Raw genomic sequence first — 26,453 nt, 5'->3', positions numbered from 1 at the left:
GCTTGATTGATTCAGATGCTCCGTCCATCACCACCCGCTTTTGTACCGCTTTTGGCCGCCATAAGTGTGGCAGGGTATGCTCAGACGTGAGTCCCTTGCTCACTTTGCCACTGGATTCAAGCAAGCCGGGCTGAAGACGGCTGGAATGCCAGAAACCGGTACTCGGAAGCTTGTTTCCAGTCCTGGGAAGACATGGCTTGGCAGTTAGGGCTGGACTGTTCCCATAAGGTACAGGGTTAGACTGAGTTGCACATAGCCATGTCTGAACTGGGGTGGCAGAGTGGGCTAAAGCACGGTGATGGATTAAACCCAGATCTTTTGACTGGGTGTGAGTGTTTGATTGATTCAGATGCTCCGTCCATCACCACCCCCTTTTGTACCCCTTTATGAGCTTTGGTACTGTGACAACTCAGGCATCTCAGGGACTGAAGGTTCCTTCCAGGAACCCCCACCCACAGCAGCAGTAATCCTCTTCTGCTGTTACCCCTGCTCCTAGGTATATATATAGTTTCCTTCTGATACAACAGCATTTAGCACCACAACAATGTTATCACTACTAAACCTATGCATAAAAAACTTAATTTATGTAAAATGCATTCTAATTCCGCTTCCCAGAGAGATTTGCTTCTGCACAAGAGCTCCTTTCTGCAAGTTAAGGTTGTAATTAACTCATTCATTATCAGGAAATTGGGCTACTGCATTAGTACTTTAGTGACTCTTCCATATCACTTACTCACCACTAGAGCACTCTACCCTCTGCTGTGAACACCCCAGGCTGGATTCAAAAAGATTGATGTATAAGTTTGTGTGACTTACTTTTATAGACCTCCAGCTTACTCATGAATTTCACAAGAGAACCAACATTACCCCTGGCATTCTCCTGGAATTAGGGAGTGCAACAAGTATAATCACATCAACATCGTTGTGAATCGGACACCTCTACCTTCACACTATTGCCAAGCTGACAGGCTCTTCATTCAGAACAGGGCCCTCCCTCTACTTGCAATGTTCTCAAAGTCTCTTATGGTAATCCCAAAATGTTATTTCTGCTGCCAAATATATCTCTTCCTGCAACTTAATATAAGCTCATCATTGTGTAGTAGTGAGCCTCAGCAAGCAAGGCCTACCAGTGCAAGGGGTTCGCCCTTCTCTGCACAGAGTCCTCAGACCAATAGGAGAGAAGTTGGCACAGAAACTGGAATACAGAAAATGCACAGTCAACAAGTGGGAGGAGCTAACAGTGGCTGTTTTTGGCAAACACATCCTGACAGTTACATTCTAGTGGCAGCTGCAAAGACAGCTGCAAGATCAACTGAGCATGTGCGAAGGTGGAAGATGCTAAATATATCTCGTCTCTAGGCAGATTTCAAGAGCAGTTAACAGAAAGGTAGGATAGAGCACATGGTGAACACAAGGTAGCACATGGCATACAAAATGGCTGACAGAAATACAAAATGGATTCCACAAAAAGGACAAGATAGCCTCTAAATACAGGATGGCTTCTGCTAACGCTAACCCGATTGCTACCAATTTCCAACAGACGGCACTTTTAGCGTTAGCTGAAGACATTTGTTTTTCTGGGGTAATCTAGACATGCATCCTGTACATCGATGCTCATTAGTTCAGTGATCTCTTTAGTTAGCATTTGTTAGGCTTTTATTTCTGCAACATTTATTTTGGCAGGTGTACAAGCAGTAATGCAAATAGAGCAAAGCATGGGACCATATTGTATACATACACAGCATGTAAATAGTATCACCAATAGTATACATAGAACAGTCAGTAGCTTCCAGCCTTAAATGATAAAGAGTGTCCATATCCAGTTCGAAAATGTCCATGTACTAGTCTCTGGGTGAATTTCTACAGCAATCTTGTGCAGTTTAGAGATTCCATCATATACTGAAGGCGAGTGATCCAGAATGAAGACACAACAGCTGCTGCCAATTAGGGGTGAGCGCAAAATCCGTTCCGCTCGCGGATTTTGCGAATTTTTGGTAAATTCGCGATCCGCGAACTCCCGCGAATTTACCGCGAATTCGCAAATCCGCGAGCGGCGGATTCCGGGGGCAAAAGTTGATGCCTGGCTGGCCTGTTGTAACTATTTTACGATGGCGCCGGCAAGTTGCCAGCGCCATCCTAAAATAGTTACTAAGTTAGCTTCAACAGGAAGCTCTAATAGATAAAATAAAGCAGGTGCTCGCACCTGCTTTATTTTATCTATTAGAGCTTCCTGTTGAAGCTAATTTAGTAACTATTTTAGGATGGCGCTGGCAGCTTGCCGGCACCATCGTAAAATATTTACAACATGCCCTTCCTGTGACTTCAGTGACTCATTCATCAGCCCAAAAACAATCGTGAGCGTCGTCGAGGCAGGTGTGCCTTCTTCCCAAATCTACCTTTGAAAATCAGCTGTGATAGAGGCCTTTGCATCCTTGACTTTCACGAGCGCAATCCTTGTGCTGTTCCTGTGGCCAGGAGCTGAAGGGACCCCTGCACCCCTCGGGGGTCCTGACTTTGGGCTTGGAAGCCCCCCCCCCACACACTCGCAGTGTGCACCGTCTTCCCACCATTGACCCACTATGATGGACAGCTCACCCAAGGGAACCCTGCGCCCCTCGGGGCGATTGCATAGTAACACACACATGGCCGCTGAAACTAGTTGAAGCTCAAATGAAGTGACTCTATCATCAGCCCAAAAACAATCGTGAGCGTCGTCGAGGCAGGTGTGCCTTCTTCCCAAATCTACCCTCGAAAATCAGCTGTGAAAGAGGCCTTTGCATCCTTGACTTTCACGAGCGCAATCCTCATGCTGTTCCTGTGGCCAGGAGCTGAAGGGACCCCTGCACCCCTCGGGGCGCCTGACTTTGGGCTTGGAAGTCCCCCCTCCACACACTCGCAGTGTGCACCGTCTTCCCGCCATTGACCCACTATGATGGACAGCTCACCCAAGGGAACCCTGCCCCCCTCGGGGCGATTGTATAGTAACACACACATGGCCGCTGAAACTAGTTGAAGCTCAAATGCAGTGACTCATTCGGCAGGGCAAATCCACGGATCCGCAAATCCGCAAATCCGCCGATTTTGCGGATCTACGATCCGCAAATCCGCAAAATCCGTGGATCGTGGATCTGCAAAATCTGCCCATGTCTACTGCCAATGATGCGGCATGCACCACCTCGATCAGCCAGAATCACATCTAATACCATGCGATTCTTGAGTGCCATAATCATCGCAACTTGTAGCTACTCTGTAATGTTTCCAAGTGCCATAGCTGTCTGATTGGTAACAGCTTCCACAAAATGAGTCAATCACCTTATCTTTCTGCTGTTCAATGCAACACCCACAAAGAAGAACAATCCTAAGTTAAAATCAACGTATTGTTTTAGAGCAGTGTCAGTTTGATCGACTTTGTCCATACCTATTGTTCTCTTATTCCAGTTCTTAGAGATATCATTATAAAGTTTATAGTCTCTGTGATAAGATGCAGGTGCCAGAAACACAGGGGGCAATAGAAAGGATACCTAGCAAATCCCTGACCACCCAACAGGTAGTTGATAATATCCCTTATTGCCACACATGAAGTAAGTATTATGCGAGGCTGTAAAACTGCTATTATTGGCACCTTCAATAGTCAGTACCACTGTACAGTCACTTCTTCCTACTGGAATTCTCCCAGCACTACTAATACACAAATCTGCTTTAGTTCTAGTAACAGAAATCACAAATAGTCCATTGGTCTTAATAGCTCTCATATTCGTGAAGACATATGGTGCTGAGCTATTGTCAGGTCGATACCCTTCCCATTCCCATTTAGTCCCTTTAGCTTGTGGATAATCTTCTTTATCTTGGTAGCATACTTTATTAAGGTGGAAGTTAATCCCACCTACTGAAGGCTTTCCAGATGCAAAGAAAAGCGCATTCCTAGCTGACAAGAACCATTGTGAGAGAAGGGAAGATGAATGAAAGGTGTTATGTTATGTTATGCTATGTTATGCGTTTTTATTTGGCGCACAGATGCTCCAGCTAAGGAGCGTCCTGGCGCCCGACAAGGCAGCTGCACAACACAACTAAACAATAGAAACAACATATGTAAACAACTTCTGGTGGGCATACCCAACAGTTGGTGGTATTCGTGGCATTATGTGTATGATGCAAAATCTGGATGAAGGTATTATTGATGCTTTTGCTCATGGTAGGAAAGTGTAAAGTAGTGGTGCTACACCGGTACTGGAGTAGTGGCAACAAAAAGCTGTTGAGCAGGGGCCACCTTCTCAATGTACCACGTAATTGCTGCCATAGCCTCCATAGCACCAACAAACCCTACAGCACAAATTATTCTTTTGTTATGCATTTTAACAACAGCAATAATCGATCTTTCTGCAAACTCATTGAAACAATCGTTGGATCTTTTATCCCTGGGCAGTCGCTGATTTCTTCACAGAGGGTCAAGACGGGTGTCACTACACTACGCAGGACTGATCCCCCCTTGTCACATCAGTGTTCCGTTTCACTAACCCAGGGCGGTAGCTTAACCAGTCTTTTTCGGCAAAGCAGATTCTTTCCTTGGTCTCAGATGATGTCGGGATTCTCCAGCGACCGTGTGGTCCAGACATAATCCTTCAGATTTGTCAGGTGAAATAGCTTGGCCTTTCTCCATTTCCAGGATCTCTCGATGGTCGGTCAACACAGCAGGTTCCACCAAGGTAGGCGACACACATTTGCAGTGTGTGCTATGGATCCAGTTCTTTCTGTTTTTCACTAAAACTGCAGTCCTGGTCGCAAGGAGCACTTGCTCTGGTCCTCGCCATCTCGGCTCCAAGCTGTTCGATCTGTCGTAGACCTTTATCATAACATGGTCACCAGGTCGGAGCTCGTGGGCCTCACCTGTAGATCTGTCAGGAAGAGCTTCACGAACCTGTTGATGAATAGAGATCAAACGGTTGGTTAACTGTGCCAAATAATCATTCATCAGAACACAGGGTACATCATTTATGGGGCGTGGCTTTGGAACTCCCAAAATGTTCATCGGTCTCCCAAATACCACCTCATAGGGCGTAAGGCCGGATCGTGAATATGGCACTGATCATATGGACAACAATGCCAAGGGTAGTGCATCCGGCCACTTCAAAGATGTGGAAGCCAGTATTTTCGCCAACTTTAGTTTCAAAGTGGCGTTGTACCTCTCCACTAATCCTGCTGATTGTGGGTGGAAGACTGCATGGAATTTCTGCTTGATCCCTAATCCTTTCAGGACATGCTCAACAACTTGCCCAATAAAATGAGGTCAGTTGTCACTCCACAAACGTTTACAAACACTGTATCTAGGGAAAAACTTCTTAAGAAGCACCTTCGCTGTAGTGAGAGCTGTATTATCCTTTGTAGCATATGCCTCTATCCATTTACTGAAGGCACATACCACCACTAAGACGTATTTCAGATTATTGCAGCGTTCAAGTTGGATGTAATCCATCTGCAAGACTTCAAAAGGTGCAGTCGGTGTAGCAAACCCTCCTGTAGGAGTTTGTGTCCCTTTTCAGGATTATACTGCCAACAGATTAAACAAGACTGTACTACTCTTTTAGCTGTGCTGGCAATTCAGGATGCTCCCAAACTTGCGTAAGCAATGTCGTTATCGCTAGAGCTCCAACATGTGCCAGCCCATATGCCATTTGAACCATAGGTTGTAAATAGGCTGCAGGCAATTTCCATCTATCCATGTCTTTGTTGCGCCAACAGCCCTCATCGTCCAATATTCCTTCTTTAGACCATTGCTCAAGTTCCACCTCAGAGGCTGATCTCTGTACATGTAGTACTTTTGCTCTAACATCATGCCATCGCTCAGCTTGAGACTTCACTACGTACATGGAAGTAGTGCTTCGTTGCATTGCAGGCTCACGAGCTACGCGATCAGCAAAAGCATTACCTTGTCCTATCTTGTCAGTCACTTTCTTGTGTGCGCTACACTTCACAATCGCTATCTTCTTCGGATATGTCAGTGCAGTCAAAAGGTATTGCACTAATTCTCCATGCATTATCTGCATCCCGTGGGATGTAAGAAAGCCTCTTTCCTTCCAAAGCAGGCCAAAATTATGGGCCACTCCAAAATCATAGCGGCTGTCTGTATAGATGTTCACACGCAAGTCAGTGCTAAGTTCACACGCTCGTGTCAGAGCTATTAGTTCAGCTGCTTGAGCTGACTTCTGTGGTATGCGAGCGGTTTCCAATACTGTCTGTAGTGTCGTAATTGCATATGCAGATGAGGTCATACCATCTGGAAACTTCGAACAGGACCCATCAACCCACAGTTCCTTATGTACATCTGGAAGGGGCGTATCTTGCAAACCGATGCAACCCTTTGTCTATTCCTCAGTAAGGAATATACAATTGTGACGCTCCTTTGACTGAGAATGAGTCGCAGGATATTGCAACAAAGTGGCTGGGTTCAGTTTTGCGCATCTCTTCAAGGTACTATGAGGTGCTAACAGTGTCAATTCATATCCTGTCAAACGGGCACTAGTTAAGTGTTGTGTCTTGGTCTGATTCAAAAGGGCATCTATTGCATGGGGTACTAGCACCAACAGTTTGTGTGAAAAAACTATCCCTTCACTCTGACGTATGGACACAGCTGTTGCTGCAACTGAACGAAAACACCCAGGCAATGCACGAGCAAAAGGATCAAGGACAACTGAAAAATATGCACAGGGACGCTGCTTGTCACAGTGTGTCTGTACTAGAACTGAAAATGAACATCCATCTTTCTCGTGTGCATAGAGTGTAAACTTATTTGTGTCATCTGGAGTGCCTAACACTGGTGTAGAACAAAGAGCTTGACCTAACTGTTGAAAAGCATTCTCACATTCAGTTGTCCATGGAGGGGGCATTGGAGTATCCTTCATCAAAAGTGCTAATAAGAGCTTGACAATGTGAGAAAACCCTAATATCTATTGCTTACAAAACGAGGTCAGACCAATGAATGCATGGACATCTTTCTGAGTGGAAGGTACTTAAGTATCTAAAATTGCTCGTATGCGATCTGATGTAAGTGCACGGTCCTCCTTAGACAGAAGGTGACCTAAGTAGGTTAACTTCGGTCTACAATATTGCATTTTCTTTCGTGACACTTTATGATGGTGTGTAGCAAGAAAAGAAAGCAAAGACAAAGTACACTCTTCACACAGTTCAGGCATATCAGCTGCCAAAAAGATGTCATCGACATATTGAACGTGAGCCACTCCTTTGGGTAAGACGAAAGAATCAAGTTTTCTTTTCAGTGCTTGGCTATAGATACTAGGACTCTCAGTGTACCCTTGAGGAACTCTACAAAATCTATACGATTGATTATTCAAAGAGAAACCAAACAAATATCGGCCATCAGGATGAATAGGGATTGAAAAGTAATCGTTTTTCAAGTCTATCACGGAGAATGTAGTTGCTGTCGGAGGAACCAAAGTAAGTAGTGTCGTTATGTCAGAAACTAAAGGATATTGTGGTACGACAATCTTGTTAACTTCTCACGAACCAATAATGAATCTGTAAATCCTAGTATCAGTATCTTTTTTCAAAATGGGCAGAATAGGACTGTTACAAAGATTGTAAGGGACTACCTCCACAACCCCAACTTTAATCAAATCATGAACAATGCGTATAAGTGCTTCTTCGCCTTCCCGAGAAACTTTAAATTGAGGCAATCGTGGCAATGAAGCGCCCTCCTTGACACTAATATGCACTGGTGGGATAACCATTTGTCCTACATCTGTGTCTGAAGTAGCCCACAAAGTACTAGGGAGTGAAGCTAATGCAGTATCTTCTTTATCAAGACAAGATCTCTCAATTGTGGGATAGTTGTAATTCAAAATACCACGCACTCCTTCAGGAGAATATCGTATTGTAGCCCTGAAATAATTGAGCATATCAAGATCCACAATATTGTCTAGTGTGTTCGGAGAAAGCAAAAATGGACATGGAGCAGTAAACGTATCAACGTGGAATGCAAGTGGTTTTGACAATGCGCTAAGTTAAGGTGTTCCATCGAACCCTATTGATGTAATGGTTGAGCCAGACAGGGGAGCCCTTGGAACCAATTGTTTAGATAAGGCACTACGAGTAGCTCCTGTATCAACCAGAAAATGATCAGTAGAACCCAAAACATATACTGTACCATAGGGACCCCTCTGATCTACTGGAACTTCAACTGATTCCTTACCCCATCTTAGGCAATTCTATGCATAAGCAGAATCTTGAAAATCAGATGGCCCATAGTCGGACATTTGATATTGGTTCCTTCTATCAAAAGTGTTAAACCCATACTGCCACGTGTATTAGCATCCATTCTAGCGCAATCATGCGTGCTTCCTATAGGCCCTGAATATCCTGAACGACTTCTCTTTTGTCCCCGACCATGTGGATACTGTTGAGCACGCAGCACTGGACAATCAGAAATCCAATGTCCAAATTTCTTGCAGTACGCACACTGGTCAACAGACGCATTCGAACGAGTATAGGAAGGAAAGGACAAACCATAAGATCCACGTCCATCTCTATCATTACCTAGAAGGTGGCCCATAAGTCTGAGCCAACATAACCTTCATTTTCAACTCTTAAGTCTTTTTATCTTCATTGCCCTTCGCTTCTAATTCCTGGCATTCATAGTACTGAGCCATAGTCAAAAGAGAAACCAGAGAAGAGGTAGTCCATGAACTCTCACTGGCCTTTAGGCGACTAGCTATTCCTGGCAAAAGGTTTGCGACATATTTATCGACAAACAGATGCCTACCCGTGTCATCTTCACAATGACTGGCCACTAAAATCGTGGAATGCCTCCTCAAAGCGTGTAAAGAAATCTGAAACCGATTCATCTGCCTTTTGCTTACACAATGCAAATACAGTCCAATCTATCTTTTTAGGGGGAATAATCATCTTTAACTTAACTAATATAGCTGTACGAAGATCTAAAATCAATTTAAACGGTTTCTGTGCAGGCTCCTGCTCTACATCCATTTGTTCTAACTCTTTCCATAATGCCCCAAAAGTTGCACGATCATCAACTTTACGCACAGTTCTATACATGTCAGGCGGCAATATCAACCCGAAAAACAAATCCATATCAGGCAAAGTCACGGTACAAGAGCTAATAGCACCCTCAACTTCCTCATAAAAAGCTGCTGGATTTTTGCGCAATCAGGCAATGCATTTTAAGGGCCATAACATCCGCTCTATTACAAGGAGTGTAGACCCAATTATAAATAAAGTAACCCTTCGAATCGGCAGAACTTTTATCATCATCTGTTCCCTCGCCTCTAGGAGGAACATACAAAGGCGCGGCCTCCTGCATAGGTTTTGCATGAACTATCATAGTCTTATCTGTTCCGAAGATAGAAGCTTGTGCCACGCCGGTCTGAGATGTTTGTGCAGCTGCGTCTGCTGCTTTTTTCTCCTCTCGCAAACGGATTGCCTCAACACATAATTTAACCAAACGCCTGATAAAATCAGCCACCTGAGAAAAGAGAAAAAGACCATCGCGCATTTGCTTACAATCATTTGCTATATCAAAAGGCTCCAATTCCTCAGAATGTTTCCTAAACTGTACTTCTGCGCCAAACACCTCTGTAAAATATACTTGCTCCCTTTCCTGCCAATTCTTCATGACATCTAAAACTTCAGAGGCAGAAGCAGTATTACCTGTGGCTTTGTTGGCTTTGCGAGCAGCAGATCTAAGCTCAGCAGAACGCGTAGTGGGCAACTTAGAACAAGTTTCTCGTGCTTTAACCTGATCTGTAGAAGATTCCTCATTGGACTTATGAGGTGGAGAACGATCTAATAACAAGCAATCATCTTGAGGTTTATTAAGGATAGGATAAAGGGATTGCTGAACAATGTACTGACCAGTTACCTGTAAATGGCGCTCCCTATCCCCTCTCTCTGTTAATTCTTTTGTTTCCTTGTTTTTTAACTCTAAGGCTTTCGCATAAATATTATTTTGTTGTTCTTTTTTAATCTAGGCTTGCTCATGCTTCCTTTGTTCACGCTCTTCTTTCTCCTGGATTCGCACACAGTTAAACATATCTTGCCTAGACTTTCACTTAAACATACATTGTTCCACATACTGAATCTTTCGCAAATCAAATGACCCATGCAAAGGCCAACGCAACTCAGGATCCTTACGAGTATATTTAGTCCATAACGTGCTGTACATTATAGAAGAAATACCATACTTAATATACATGTCCCTATTAGGCGTTCCCTCGGGGGGCCGGTTGTGCTTCAGCGAGTCTCAAACTGGTACCTCTACAAAAGCAACACATCCTACGAAGTGTGCTGGAAACAGGCATGCCAAAAATAGTGCAAAATATGCACTATTATAATCAAAGTAGCGCTTAAGGTACTCTTCGTACGTTGCGCCGTTCAAACAAATTCTAATAGAGAAAAATCTCCTCATTACCTGCCTATATAAATTTCAATTTATATATACCTTACAAACAAATACAAATATTGGCCAATCCTTCAAATCAAAAGCCACGGTAAGTGTTAGTAAACTACCTCACTGATCCAAGGCATCAAAAACCAACAGCAAGTGCCGCAGAATGACTCCTACCAATCAAATGGTTCTAGGTTCCAACTGCCAAGTTCTCAAATCGACCAAATGGTCACTGCACAGTGAATCAACAGAAGAGATCTCAGTTGAGGACCGGCACCACCTGGATGGTCAGATCAGAAAGAAAGGAAAAACGCAGTGGTTGCCAAGACTCGGGTCTCCTCACGCAGCGATCTTGTCCAAAGAGCCATTCAAATGCTTCGTTTCGACCAGTCCTTCGGGCATCCGAGTCGCCGATGAGCCTCACGTTGGAGCGCCAATTTGTAGTAGCGAGCCTCAGCAAGGCCTACCAGTGCAAGGTGTTCGCCCTTCTCTGCACAGACTCCTTAGTCCAATAGGAGAGAAGTTGGCACAGAAACTGGAATAGAAAATAAAGATTTAATAAACCTCATAAGGTGGAACTACATTCACCCAGCACCCTTCGGTAATGCATGAAGTAGCACACTGAATGGAAGGAGCTTGGTCCTTTTATAACCACACAGGGGCTCAAATGAAGGCGGTACAAGTACAAAATGCTGGTTTTAGGTACATATATGGTCATACAGAAAATGCAGTCAACAGTGGATGTTTTTGGCAAACACATCCTGACAGTTACATTCTAGTGGCAGCTGCAAAGACAGCTGCAAGATCAACTGAGCATGTGCAAAGGTGGAAGATGCTAAATATATCTCGTCTCAAGGCAGATTTCATGAGCAGTTAACAGAAAGGTAGGACAGAGCACATGGTGAACACGAGGTAGCACATGGCATACAAAATGGATTCCACAAAACGGGAAGGATAGCCTCTAAATACAGGATGGCTTCTGCTAACGCAAACCTGATCGCTGCCAATTCACAACAATTGCTTCATAACCGCAAATAGACTCCCCCATGCGCGTCTAGGTCCGGTCCTTCTGGGACCAAAACACTAGAACACTCTTCCACTGGCCATTGGGCCAACCCAAGAGGACAGGAGTTCAAAGTACATGTGCTTAACTGTTTAGGCAACTAGGCTTTAAATTGCCTGGGTCCCTTCAGCTCTCAGACTCAATAGTATTTTAGAACAGACATTGAAATGGGTTCCATTAGGGGCATATATTCATGCCCTTGACTTCCATGGGATTTCTGAACAATGTAATACAGTTTTAGGTAATCCATGTCATTGATTGAGTTCTGGTTTATATTTCACATCTTGTCCTAATCTCGTACTCCATTAATATTAGCTATTTCCAGGATGTTGGTTTTCTGTATTTTTTTGTAGCATATTGCTCTTATATGGTGCATGCTTTGGACTAAACCATCTTCAGGTGTTTATAAAAGCCGCGACTGAGAGCTCTGTACTTGAGACTAAAAGTAGTGTGAGTTTCTCACAATGCCTGTCAATAGGATGTTCAGAATACATGGTCAACCAATTGCCTAGTTTTTCTCCACACAAACAATCATTGACAAAGCCAACAGTCTTGTCTAGTTTTAGGTGTTCTTATGCTGTTGTGCTATTATATGGGATAAAGTAACAGAAAGCTCAGAGAGAAAGAAACCAAAATACTGGTTGGGTGGTAAACACACAGAGAAAGTGTATGTATTTAAGTCATATCTATCAATGAAAATGCCAAGCACCTTGCAGAGATCCCCCACCTTTAATCTCATTTGAGCTCTACATGCAGTTCTTCCTGAGAGCACAGCTATGTCAGTTGTGCCTATGTACCTCAAGCATAAAAAATCAATTGATGGACAGAATGCTGGACAATGCAAACATTCACCCCCAGTCACAAGAATCTTGGTTTAATCCATCATTATTATGCCCACCACACCACCCCAGTTTGGACCCAGCTATATGCAAATCAGTCTTGACCCTGTTCCTTGTGGGAAAAGTCCAGCCCAAACTGCCAAGCCAGGTCCTCCCTGGACCGGAAAAAAGCATCCTGGACCGGTTTCTGGGCATCACCCTTCATCAGCCAGGCTAGCTTCAATCTAGTGGCACAGTGAGCAAGGGACACAAGTCTGGGCATACCCATCCCACTTAGGGTGAAAAGTGTTACAGCTAAAAAATGATGGGCGTAATGCTGACAATGCAAACATTCTCCCCCAGTCAATAGATTTTAGTTAAATCCATTGTTCTTAATCTCATTTGAGCTCTGCTTGCAGTTCTTCCTAAGAGTACAGCTCTGTCAGTTGTGCCTACGTACGTCAAGCAAAAAAACAATTGATGGACGGAATGCTGATCAGTGCAAACATTCACCCCGAGTCACAAGGATCTGGGTTTAATCCATCATTATTTTGCACACCACACCATTCCAGTTTGGACCCAGCTATATGCAAATCCGTCTTGACCCTGTTCCTTGTGTGAACAATCCAGCCCGAACTGCCAAGCCAGGTCCTCCCTGTTCCGGAAACAAGCATCCTGGGACCGGTTTCTGAGCATCACCCTTCATCAGCCAGGCTAGCTTGAATCCAGTGGTGTAGTGAACACAGGACCCATGTCAGGGCATACCCATCCCACTTAGGGTGACATGAGCAAAAAAAAATAATTGCTGAATGGAATGCTGGATAATTCAAACATTCACCCCCAGTCTCAAGGATCTGGGATTATTCCATCATTCTTTTTGCTCACCACATCACCCCAGTTTGGACCCAGGTATATACAAATCCATCTTGACCCTGTTCCTCGTGGGAACAGTCCTGCCCGAACTGCCAAGCCGGTCCTCCCTGGACCAGAAACAAGCATCCTGGGTCCGGTTTCTGGCCATCACCATTCATCATCCAGGCTAGCTTGAATCCAGTGGCACAGTGAGCAAGGAACCCAGGTCTGGGCATACCCATCTCACTCACTGTAACATATGCAAAAGAAACTATTGATGGACGAAATGCTCGACAATGCAAACAATCACCCGAGTCACAAGGATCGGGGTTTAATCCATTATTCTTTTGCTCACCACACGACCCCAGTTTGGACCCAGCTATATGCAAATCAGACTTGACCATGTTCCTTGTTCGAACAGTCCTGCCCGAACTGCCAAGCAAAGTCCTCCCTGTTCAGGAAACAAGCATACTGGGTCCGGTTTCTGGGCATCACCCTTCATCAGCCAGGCTAGCTTGAATCCAGTGGTGTAGTGAGCACAGGACCCATGTCTGGGCATACCCATCCCACTTAGGGTGACATGAGCAAAAAATACAATTAATGGACGGAATGCTGGATAATGCAAACATTCACCCCGAGTCACAAGGATCTGGGTTTAATCCGCCATTCTTTTGCTCACCACACCACCCAAGGTTGGACCCAGGTATATCCAAATCCGTCTTGACCCTGTTCCTTGTGGGAACAGTCCAGCCCGAACTGCCAAGCCAGGTCCTCCCTGGACTGGAAACAAGCATCCTGGGACCGGTTTCTGGGCATCACCCTTCATCAGCCAGGCTAGCTTGAATCCAGTGGCACAGTGAGCAAGGAACCCACGTCTGGGCATACACATCTCACTTACTGTAACATATGCGAAAAAAACTATGAATGGACCAAATGCTGGACAATGCAAAAAATCACCCCGAGTCACAAGGATCGGGGTTTAATCCATTATTCTTTTGCTCACCACACCATCCCAGTTTGGACCCAGCTATATGCAAATCAGACTTGACCCTGTTCCTTGTGGGAACAGTCCAGCCCGAACTGCCAAGCCAGATCTTCCCTGGACCGGAAACAAGCATTCTGGGACCGTTTTCTGGGCATCACCCTTCATCAGCCAGGCTAGCTTGAATCCAGTGGTGTAGTGAGCACGGGACCCACGTCTGGGCATATCCTTCCCACTTAGGGTGACATATGCAAGAAACACAATTGATGGACGGAATGCTGGACAATGCACACATTCACCCCCAGTCACAAGGATCTGGGTTTAATCCATCATTCTTTTGCTCACCACACCATCCCAGTTTGGACCCAGCTAAATGCAAATCAGTCTTCACCCTGTTCCTTGTGAGAAAAGTCAAGCCCGAACTGCCAAGCCATGTCCTCCCTGGACTGGAAACAAGCATCCTTGGACCGGTTTCTGGGCATCACCCTTAATCAGCTAGGCTAGCTTGAATCCAGTGGTATAGTGAGCACGGAACCCAGGTCTGGGCATACCCTTCCCACTTAGGGTTACATGAGCAAAAAAAAAAATTGATGGAAAGAATGCTGGACAATGCAAACATTCACCCCCAGTCACAAGGATCTGGGGGCGATATTATCAAGAAAGGGCAATACATTATCCCTGCTTTTATCAGCAGGAAACTGCCGCTAAAGCGGCGATTATGGGCTTGATAATATGCCCTTGTGAATTTCCGTAGAAGTCCAGGGTAACAGCAGAACCTATGAGAATTCACAAGGGCATATTATCTAGCCCATTATCTCCGCTTTCGCAGCAGTTTCCTGTCGATGAAAGCGGCAATAATGTATCGCCCTTTTTAGATAATATGGCCCTGGGTTTAAACGATCATTCTTTTGCTCTTTGCTCACCACACCACCCCAGTTTGGACCGAGCTATATGCAAATCCGTCTTGACCCTGTTCCTTGTGGGAACAGTCCAGCCCGAACTGCCAAGCCAGGTCCTCCCTTTGACTAGAAACAAGCATCCTGGGACTGGTTTCTGGGCATCACCCTTCATCAGCAAGGCTAGCTTGAATCCAGTGGTGTAGTGAGCACGGCACCTATGTCTGGGCATACCCTTCTCACTTACTGTAACATATGCAAAAAAAACAATTGATGGAGGGAATGCTGGACAATGCAAACATTCACCCCAGTCACAAGGATCTGAAACTGGTTCTAGAATGCTTGTTTCCAGTCCAGGGAGGACTTGGGGAGGCAGTTTGGGCTGGACTGTTCCCATTGGGCGCAGGGTCAAGACTGATTTGCATATGGCTTGGTCCATCTGGAATGGCATGGTGAGCAAAAACAGGAGGGATTTAGGCCCAGATCTCTGTACTGGGGTGAATGTATGAAATTGTTCTGCATTCTGTCCATCAATTGTTTTTTTTGCATTTTTCCCTCCGAGTGGGACAGGTATGCTCAGACATGAGTCCCATGCTCTCCATGTCACTGGAGTCAAGCTATCCTAGCTGATGAGGGCTGAAAGCCCGAAACCGGTCCTAGGTTGCTTGTGTTCAGGGAGGACCTGGCCTGGCAGTTCTGACTGGACTGTTCCCATTGGGTGCAGGGCCAAGACTGATTTGCGTATGGCTGGGTCCAAACTAGAATGGCATGGTGAGCATACCAATGATGGATTAAGGCCCAAATCTCTGTACTGGGGTGAATGTATGACATTGTTCTGCATTCTGTCCATCAATTGTTTTTTTGCATTTGTCACCCCGAGTGGGACAAGTATGCTCAGACTTGAGTCCCTTGCTCTCCATGCCACTTGAGTCAAGCTATCCTGGCTGATGAGGGCTGAAAGCCTGAAACCAGTCCTAGGATGTTTGTTTCAAGTCCAGGGAGGACCTGGACTGTTCCCATTGGGCGCAGGGTCAAGAGTGATTTGCATATGACTGGGTCCAAACTGGAATGGCATGGTGAGCATAAAAATGATGGATTTAGACCCAGATCTCTGTACTGGGGTGAATGTATGACATTGTTCTGCATTTTGTCCATCAATTGTTCTGTTTGCATGTACCTCAAGCAAGCAGTCATTTACCAGTTACACTGACCTGTTCAAATTTTTCAGGTTCTACTGTACTCACATAACATTGACCTTGTCTTTTGTTCCACTCTACCCTTTTTCACTCCCATGTACTTTGGGGTCCATTAGGATGGCAGGCCAACTACAGTCCGCACGGCACCCTAGCAGTGCTGGGACCAGCCGCCAGTGTTGCCGCGGTCCCGCACCGGCAATTAGGAGGCGACTGCCACTGTAACGGTCGCATCCCACATATACAACATTGTGGTGGGCAGGGCTGTGAGAAGCATCCGCCACAATGTTGTAAATGCGTGTTGTGCATTGGAATGCACAACGTGACAGGCACCGCGAGGTGCCTGCCACCTTGTGTATGCCATTGTGGGGGTACCATGGGTATCCCCCAAGTGCATCCCCACAACCTCTGAGGGCTCGCAATGGACCCCCAATGTAAACACTGCATGCCTTATCATGGCGGGGTCTCTGCCATGAAAAGGCATTAAACTGCCAACATCCTTATATGGATGGTGTTGTCTGCAAGGCACTGCCACCATATTGCAGGTCTTTTCCAACCGGTAGGCAATCATGATATTGTATTTTATTTAATAAGTAAACAATTATTTTATTTTAGCATTCTTATCTAGTGCTCTAAGGCACATGTGTATCAGCGTGCTGTACAATTTACAACATGATGCGCAGCTTTTTACTGGGACCTATTAATAAGCAACCATATTAAAGAACTGATAACAATGATGCATCATCCATGAGGATTACCTGGTCTGGAGCCTGATCTAGTGTAGGTGACACAGTGTTCCTCCTTGCCTACACAGAAAATGTTTCCCTCAGGTGTGCATCCATCAGAGGATTGGTCCGTGAAGCAAGTTGGACACTTGTATCCGTTCAACGTGGTCTCATTTACAGGATTCTCTAAGGGAACAAGGAAAACACATCCCATGGGTGTTTACACTACATCTGAGAAATAAAACATGTCACCAAGGTGATGAATTCTGACCCAACGTCACTGGGATATGAGGACCTGTCCTTACATGGACCACATTGTTCCCTGTAACACTGTCCCAGTTAGCCAACTCTATGAGGTTGGTACTCACTTCTCAAATCTATCATATAAAGGGAGTCCCAGTGTGCACTTGTGGAAAAACATACAGTTTCCTGACTTAACGAATGGATGGATAACCAAGTCCATCTGTACATCTCCTTTACTCTGGACATGCAGAACCTGCAATGCAAACTGTCCCAGCATCTTTGTAAATGAATGGATTAACATTTTCCCCAGAACCTCTGACCACAACACTGCAGCCCGTGGACGCCACAGTATAAACTTCGGAGCCAACCCCATGGACCTCATATAATGTAGACTGTGAGGCCTTTTCACTCTCTACTGTGGTAGTGGAGCCACACCATTAAGGCTTATTCTTGAAGAAGTATTTAATAGAGACTAAGCTATAGCACACTAAAGTAAATAAGCACATAAACTCACGATGGAAAGGGCTTTTATTTAGAGGTGTGTTAAAAAGTAAATTAAACAAAATACACAGAGAACCCTGAAAGGCCCCAACACCTTCTTGCGTTGAGGAACAACATAGAGCACTCATATAGTGTTCATGCACTTGGTTGCTATAACATTGGTGTCCCAACGGGCTATAGTTGCATTGAACCAGAGAACTGTGGGACTTGCCACATGTGCTATAATGTTACATTATTGCAAACATCTTATATTTCTGACTCTGTTCTAATGGCTCCGGTGTGAGAGGACTAGTCTGCTGGGTGAAGCTGCAGCTACTCAATTGTTAGACAGAACACTGTTCAAAACCTATTAAGGCTGTAAACGTTTTTTAAGTTTGTAGCAATGGAGGGATGTGATAGTGATAGTGTATCAATACTCACTGTGAAGTACTCCATTGATTATGGATGGTGCTATCACACTCCTGGTCACAACTGAAATCTTCTATTTGTAAGGTACACCATCAGTCCCCATGAAAACAGGGCTTTAGGATGGAGAACCAGCAGAAACAAAAATAGTATCATCCTTGGAAGTGGAGGTTGATGGCTCTGGGTTGGGATCTATTCATTGATGCATCCTCCCAGGGCCGGAATGGGAATCAAAAGCATCCCTGGCAAAATTTGTCAGACTAGCCCCCAAACGTTGCATAGCGTGTGCACTGAGAGAGCCTGACCACTACAAATAGGGGTGTTGGGGGTGTTGGGAGAGGGTTCTCCGCCCGAGAAAATTTTGGGGAAAAATAGTGTATATACAACACATTTTTCACTTGATATATATTCATTTGTATTAGCTTTAAAGCATAGTAAATGATGACCTTACTGTGCAACAGGATACGACTACCAGCGCCTCCCATCTCCGTGCAGCCTCTCTCTCACATGTATTTTATTTGTTTTAAATCACCTCTCATACCAGTGTAGGGTGTTGGTGCACTTCACACACACACACACACACACACACACACAGAGTCAATGTATCATACATGTGTAACAGGAGTATAGAAAATGTTACATAAGGCCAAGGGGACTATAAGGTGTAGGCTTCACATGCTACTGATACTAGTAGGCAGGGTTTAAGAGTGCTTGGTCTGGAGAAGCACAAATCCACGATTCAGAACATAACAGAGTGGTTTGTTTGACCTTACTAATAAGAATGCATTTCTACCCAACCAAACCCTTTTTTAGAATTATCAGGATAAAGAAAGACTGGGAAAACATAACTTTCAAACTATACCCAGCAGCTTGCATGCAGCTCTTTGATGGCACTTCATTGCTCATAGTGCTTGATTACCATTGCAACTTATGAACTGCACAGTCACAAACGAATCTCTGTGACAAACGAAGTAGCCAAATGAGCTATACACAAAAAATACTGTTCTGTGAAAATTCATGGTACCTGATCTTTGCAGAAGGCATATTTAACCCTGTGCACTTCCATCGATGAGTCAATACTGACACTAGACAAAACACTCATATCTCTCCAGCAGGTACTTTAATCACTTGAGTTATATTGACACTTTTATTGTTGCCTGAAAACTGCTGAATATACAAGAATCTTGCAGTGCTTTTCAAACTAGCCCCCACTAACAAAACCGCCCCCACCCTTCCATCCTCCAGGGGAAACAACTGATGTCCGATAGGGCCTGTCCAGCCTTGCATCCTCCATATTCTCCATCCTGCTGGGTCTTGTGCAGATTATCTAATTATTAGGACAGCCTCTATTTTCTTTTAAAGGAATTCAGCTCCTTCTTTCAAAGAGGAAGTCAGATTCTGTCAGCTTCTCTACTCCTCACAGGTCACACCAGCCAAGCAAATTCTAAGAGTACACATTTTGACCCCAACTGGGGTAGATAAATAGCAACTCGCTAGAAGTTTGTTTCTAAGTGATTCACTTGTTTTGAGCTGGTGCAAAGATGTACAAATAAGAGGCCCTCCAAAGTTTGTATTGCCCTTTAGTGGTTTAGTGGTCAGGGCAAGAGGTTTGACACATCAAATGCTTCTTTATTTTAATAGGCCAGCCTCTTTTTAGTTAGGGTGAAGTGCATCACATTATTGTGTCTGGGCTCCACAGTCTTCTCTGGTGACCACAGAAGAATGTGCTTTTGCGTGGTATAGGTTCAGGATATGCTATCTCAGTAGAGGGTATTCCATATACGTAACCATTTTGAACCCATGGGCTTTCCACTATTGGGCTTGAGCTGGTACATTCTAGTGGAGTTTTCGTAAATTCTACTTTGGCGGGACTTTCAACTTACATCAATGGCTTACATTCTTGTAGGATCTACTGCTAGCATTTCTCTTCCTTCACCATATATGAAGGCACCTGAGGTAATGCTCCTGTCATGCCTAGACCTACCAAGGCAGTTCCACGTCACTTGGCGGAAGCACAAATCAAGTGGCTTCTTGTGGCAGCTTGTGCTATAGTTAGCACTACCTCCACTTCTAAGACCCTTGCCCAGCAGGCATTCCAGACCTAGACCTTATTTTAGGGCAATAGCAGCTGACCTGAACTCACCATTCATCTTCAGCTCATCAATGATTATGTGCCAAGGGATTGTGAGGAAATTATTAGACTGGCCTACTGTTTCTGAAAGAGACATAGTTGGACAGGGAGTGGTGGTGTTACAAGTGAGCACTTTACAAACATAGGCTCCTGGTATTCCTGGCTTCTGGTTGGGGTTTCAGGTTTAGTACCTGTCCTCCTATCCAAGTCATTCACAGCCAGCTCTATTTCCTCAGAGGGGCTACTAGCACAACTGTGATAAATGTGCTTGTCTGAAATCTATACAGGTGGCGGAATATTTGGGACATTATATTTTAAGTGACCCTGTGCCCTACAACAAATGTTCTTTCCGTTTTGAGCTGATGGGCCTCCTTCCTACCTCCGCCATTCACATTTTTTTAAAAACTTAAATAAGAGAATTACTGTTTTCATTCTTTTTTCATACATATTTTTATTAAGTAGACAAACAAAGGACCTGACAGTGCGTCCATTAGCAAATATGTTTCATACACTTTCAAGACTGTCCACTTTACTGTTTTCATTATTGACATTTCTGCCTTTTGCCACATGTTCTTTTCACCAAGGTTGCTTCTTCTGACCTCCCTGTTCACAACTCACTTATTAAAATGTGCTGTAAATAATGTAATGCCACTGCTCTGTGAATCAATCATGACAAAGATTTTCTGAGCATACCTAGCAAAATTGCATATCAAAATAAGCAATCCATGGAAGATTATCAGTTTATTTCTCTTCACATACCACACAAACTTTAAAAATCCCAATAATAAATGTTTTTCAATACACATTCAACATCTTCTTAGGACCTTTAAATTGTTTCAATACTGATTAGAACATTGGAATGTTGGGCACTTCATTGAAAACAATGGAGTGCTCTGGGCTTTTAAAGGCTGGTAGACGCACTGAACATCAACATTGTAATGTTTGACTAAGGCCTCATGATGCTCAAGGGGATTACAACCCCTTTGGCTCTGTGAGGCCTTTTTTTTTACAAATTAGAACATTTGGCCCGCATCCTTGTAAAAGCCCCTCCCTTTCAGCTTGGGCCTTTAACACTGAAGCAGGCCTTTAATGGTCAAATATAGTCTGCTCTGACGGGCTCTAAAGGCTATGTTATTGTTCCACCCAAATCAGACAATGATAGAAACCTTCACGTGGTTCTACTACGCTCCATTGGAGCCACGTTGCATACAAAGAAAAGTGCTTAGTAAAGCAGCTATATTTTCTCATCTACACATAACGGACACAGGTAAGGTGGCAGTTAAAAAAATTCACCCATGAACTTGGTCATGGAGGGGTACTAGTCTGAGGTGCATCTCTTCCTGGAAGGAGCTACAGTGGCAGATGGAAGCTCATACTGTCTCAATTCTATAAAATTAGCAAGCTTCATCTCCAGTATCTCCTCTTTCGACTTATTGTCTTCCTCTCTGTCGATTTCCTTCTGTTTTATCCTGTGTGGCTTTACTTCATTCTCTAGCAAGCCTTCTGCTTATTTATTTGAAACTCTATATCCCACTCGCTCTCTTTGAACGACCACCTTTCCCTTTATCTTACAAAGTGTGGAGCCCTATCCATGCCCAGTGGGGGAACCAGGGCCCCAGGAATAGCAAGTATGGAGGGTCAGAATCTGACAAGACTAACACTCCTACCACAGTGTCCAGCAGAGAGCAGCAGAGAAGCAGTTCCTGAAGCGAGCAGAACGCCAGTCGCACACTCGGCAGCAGCGAGAAGAACCCTCGCTCAGTGTTCCCTCAAGGTCCTTCCTGGCCCGGCCTGGACCGCCCCCCCCCCGGACCCACCCGTAACCCGGTAAAAGGCTCCCGGTGCTCCCGGTGCTCCCGGTGCTCAGCAAGACGGGATGGTAGGGACGCCAGCAGGATTGAACTGACGCCTCGTCCGCGTCCACGCTGCACCCCTGGCCGTTTTGCCGGGCCGTTTTGCTGCCGAGGCCGTAGAAACACTGAGAGGGGAAGTGGAAACTTGGCCCCCGAGCGCTGAAGGGGGAGCGCTGAAAGGGAGAGCCGCACCAGGAGCCGGCACCCTGCGTCCAGGCTCTCGCTGCTCACTGAGCAAGTGACAGGGAACCTTCACCTCGCAAATATGGGGGCTCGGGACACCCGGTGAAACCTCAGGCAGTTGGCCTGGCTTCCAGCTCCCAGCAAGCTCCCAGTAAGCGGCAAGCGGCAGGCAGCGAAGGAGCAGGTACGAGTTCGAGGCAGCCTGCGTTTAGCAGCCAGCAGCCCAGCCTGGTATACCTGCCCTGCGCCCTGCCTCAGCTCTCCTTCTCTGGCTGAGAATCTCGAGCCATGTAAAGCAAGAGGCGTGTAAACCGAGACAGACAGCAATCCAGGCAGCAACCAGCAACAGAGCCAGCGCGAGCGTGAGTAGCAGAGCAGCAGAGAGCCAGAGAAGGGGACTGACCGGGAATTTCAACGAAGCAGAGTAGCTGAGCACCATCTGCTATCTGCCATTTAAAACAGCAGCCAACATTAAGTGCAGAGCTGACACAACCTATCTGCCCGTGAATAAAGGCGGGCGGCTTAGAGTACAACTTGGATTTGGAGTTCCAGGGAATTTTTGGAAATCATCCGGGGGACCAACCTGACGACCACTGGCAGCGGCGAGCGAGCACGACCACGGTGGAGAGAGTGAGTACGCAATACATTTTTCCTTTACCTCCATCCTCACTCTCCTCCCGCACCCCACCACACTTCCCCCTTAAAAGCGCCTACCAGACAGCGAGCGCGAGAGAAGCCAGCAAAGAACAGTGAGAGCGGGCGAGGTGACAACAGCAGGAGGTTGGAAGCTGAGGCTCCCAGCGGCAGGCACCTGTAATAGTCTTCTCTGCCCCACCTCCCCTAGGCTGAGCATGTGAAGCATTGCAATCAGCTGCTGGTGAACCCAATAGACCACAGTCAACAGCCCTCACAACACCACGCAAACAGCCCACCAATAACAAGCGTCTCAGACCAGCAGGAAAGAAGCCCGAGAAGCCTGAAACGCTGCAACTCACGCAAAACCGTTGCAGCGCCAACGGGCACCAGAACACCGGTCCATAGCAACAGAAGCAGAAGCACCACAGTCTCGGCGCCAAAGACACGGAGACACAGAGAGACAGAGTGACTTCCTGCGCCCCCGGAAGGAACTCACAAGATTACCATGAGGTCGGGCAGGGAACGGAAACTTCCAACAAAGCAACCAGCCAAAAGAAAAAGAAACAACACAACTACGAGCTCAGCATCACCGGAAAAAAATAAGCGAGCTACCAACAGTAAAAAAGAAAAAGACAAAACAACAAGGAATGAATTCAACACTACCATAAACGACGGTCCGCAAACCGGCTGTCAACAATCCGATAAGGACAATAATCACAGCCCAATCCAACTTCCAGAACAACCCAGAAGTAACAAAAGGAAAAACACTCACCAATTACTCAATGTAGCGGGTCAGCAAACAGAGACAAAACACAATTTTCAGCCGAAAATCTACACAAAATTTGCCTTCCTAAAAAATCCAGGAAATGTCATCTTCTCCTCGAATGACTCCATAACAGGCCTCCAATCCCCATTACAACCCGCCAAGGCAAATAACGCCTTTTCACAAACTACGAGCTACTCAGAAGCAGATATCCACAACGCTCCAACCCAAAGGGAACGAATGAATGACGCAGGAGGTGAAGCAGGCGAAGCAGGCACAGGGGACAATGGGGTAATAGAAACCAGAAGGCAGGAGTCACTAGAAGGCACCACCAGCCAAGCCCCCCTATCAGAGGAACCAATTAAGGGAAGTAGTGATGGATGTTATGTGGAAACAATCCAAATAAGTCCCTCACTAAAGGAGGACACATCAAGGAAACACCTGTCAGAGCTGCCAGGGCCCTTGGGGCCGGATAGCAACAAAAAACACCTATCTCCAAATAATTCCTCCCCACACACACACCAAGGGGCGGCAGAAGTACCAACAACTCAAGAATCAGTACCTCCACTAGCACCCATCGCCCATACAGCACAAATAAATCAAAACCACACTGCGGCCCCCGACACACCGGGACCAAAACCTGACCCTGCAAACCCGCCACCACACACAGTAAGAGGGGACCAAAACTCCCTAGATAGGGACATGTCTTTCCTGGTATCTCAAGAATGGAGCGAGTTAGTGGCAACATACAACGTCACAGGACCCACCAATGGTAACAGCGAAGAAAACTCCCATCTCCCAACAGAGGGGACCGGAGATCCCCCCCAACCTCTTCTGGGCAACCCTACTCAATACAGCACAGCTAACCTCAACGGCACTTCAGTATCAATCAGATAAACTCGATCTACAACTGTCAGTCCTACAAAGCTTAGCAGAGGCCACTATGGGGATCGACAGAAAACTAGCTGACCTTAACGGACTAATAAAAAGAGGACAGGAGTCAGCTAACCTTATTCAAATTGAAAGAACCAACTGCATCTGCTCCCCAATCATTGACAAACTATCATCTCTACCAACGATGTTGGGAAACCTTCTGGAGGAAATAAAAACAAATATCACAAAGCCCCCCTCAATAATCGAAAGGCATGATAAGTCAGCAACAAAACCAATTTCAGTGAAATCCCCATCACCAACGAGATGGCCCCATAACACTCACCTCAAAGGGGCAACAGTAAACAGCAAAGAACCACACAAAATAAAAACAATCACGCAGTGGTGCCTGCCCCCACCCATAACAAGCTCACCTGAAGAACCGCCTCGGAACATCTTCAAAAGAGGACAAGTTGAAGAACTGGAAATCCCACCTAGCGCACAGGCCCGACGTAAGCAAAAAAGAAAGGGCCGGAACAAGAAAACAACAGAATTGAAAAGTAGAGAAGAGCACAGTCAACTCACCACACCGAGGGACAAGGAGCAGCCAGGTGACAGCAAGCACCACAAGGAACCTATAAATCTCCCATTACCACACATAATTTCATTACAAACAAAGACACCAACAAAAGTAGGAATAGGATCCTTCGCGCTTCTAAAAGAGGCCCCCAGCCCCTACTTAGAACAGAACCCTGTCGGCCAATCATTTAAACCGACAACCGGATACCCACCAGGACAGAAACAAAAAGAGCAACGGGCCTATCAAGCGGTAACAACACAATCAACCCCGGAAGCAAGCAGACAGCCCCGAGAGGACCCCAACCCAACCCAAACCAAAGCTACATCAAAAAACTCCTCAGAAAAATGCACCTGTAACAAACATGAGACCGGCACCAGTGATACAACACAGAACCGCCGATCAATAAGTGCCGACATCTCGTTAAGCAGCCAGATAAAGGAGAAACCGGAGGGTGTGACATTGAATAGCAGAACAACAACAGTGTACATTCATAAACCACACGGTAACACCCAAACCGAGCAACAAAAGCACCAGCAAACATCTCCCCTGGGGGAAAACGACTCGGACACAATCTTATTCATTCCAGAATTCATCTCCAGAGGAAGAGTGGACACTCTAAACAGGGGCAACATTTTAAAGCTCATTAATTCAATCGAGAAACTAAAAAACATAAAAAACACCGACCTGCTAACACTCGAATTTCAATCAACCCCCAACCCACAAGGAAATGAAACAACAAAGACCACATGGTCATCAAGGGAGGTAGGAAACCTAATTATGGAAGAATCTCCCATTTTTTTCACAGTGGGGAATCAGACTCGAAGCAGAAAAAAAGCCACCCTACCCCACTCTGCTCCTTGAAGAAAGGAATCAAGAACTCACCCAACCGGTCAAATCAATACTAAAAGGAGCGCTTAGTCATTCACCAGGGTTTGACAAATATTCGCCGCTATCTCACAAGCCCTCTACTCAGCAAACAACATCACGCAGTCTTAAAATCACACGTACTATACCTGGAGGTGACTCCAACTGACAAAAAGTGCCACCCTTAGCACCCGACCCAACGGCCACCCTCACTAAAATCAAAATATGCAGTTGGAACATTAATGGCCTCTCAACCAAACTGGATGACCCAGACACACAAAATTATTTAAACAGTTTTGACCTGATCCTACTTCAGGAAACATGGGAACCAAATGACATCCCTTTACAAGGCTATACAACCCTGACCCATCCGGCAACCAGAGGCTCCCATTATGGCCGATGCTCAGGAGGACTCGCAATACTCTCCTCAATACCTAGCATCGGTGCAACGGAAATAAAAAGAGCAAACATCACCCCACCA

General features: G+C 45.5%; 1 protein-coding gene across 1 annotated transcript in view; it reads right to left on the bottom strand.

The window, feature by feature from the left end:
* Positions 1-26,453, bottom strand: part of LOC147701146 (uncharacterized) — a 122,870-nt gene that overhangs the window by 75,082 nt on the left and 21,335 nt on the right. The window contains exon 4 of the mRNA XM_086929312.1: positions 16,977-17,129. Coding sequence (XP_086785438.1) covers positions 16,977-17,129 — 153 coding nt within the window. The remainder of the gene's footprint in view (positions 1-16,976; positions 17,130-26,453) is intronic.

This window comes from Lissotriton vulgaris, chromosome 7 (assembly GCF_964263255.1).
Source record: "Lissotriton vulgaris chromosome 7, aLisVul1.2, whole genome shotgun sequence".
Taxonomy (NCBI): Eukaryota; Metazoa; Chordata; class Amphibia; order Caudata; family Salamandridae; genus Lissotriton; species Lissotriton vulgaris.
The sequence above is the reverse complement of the archived record's forward strand: the minus strand, read 5'-3'. Positions and strand labels throughout refer to the sequence as shown.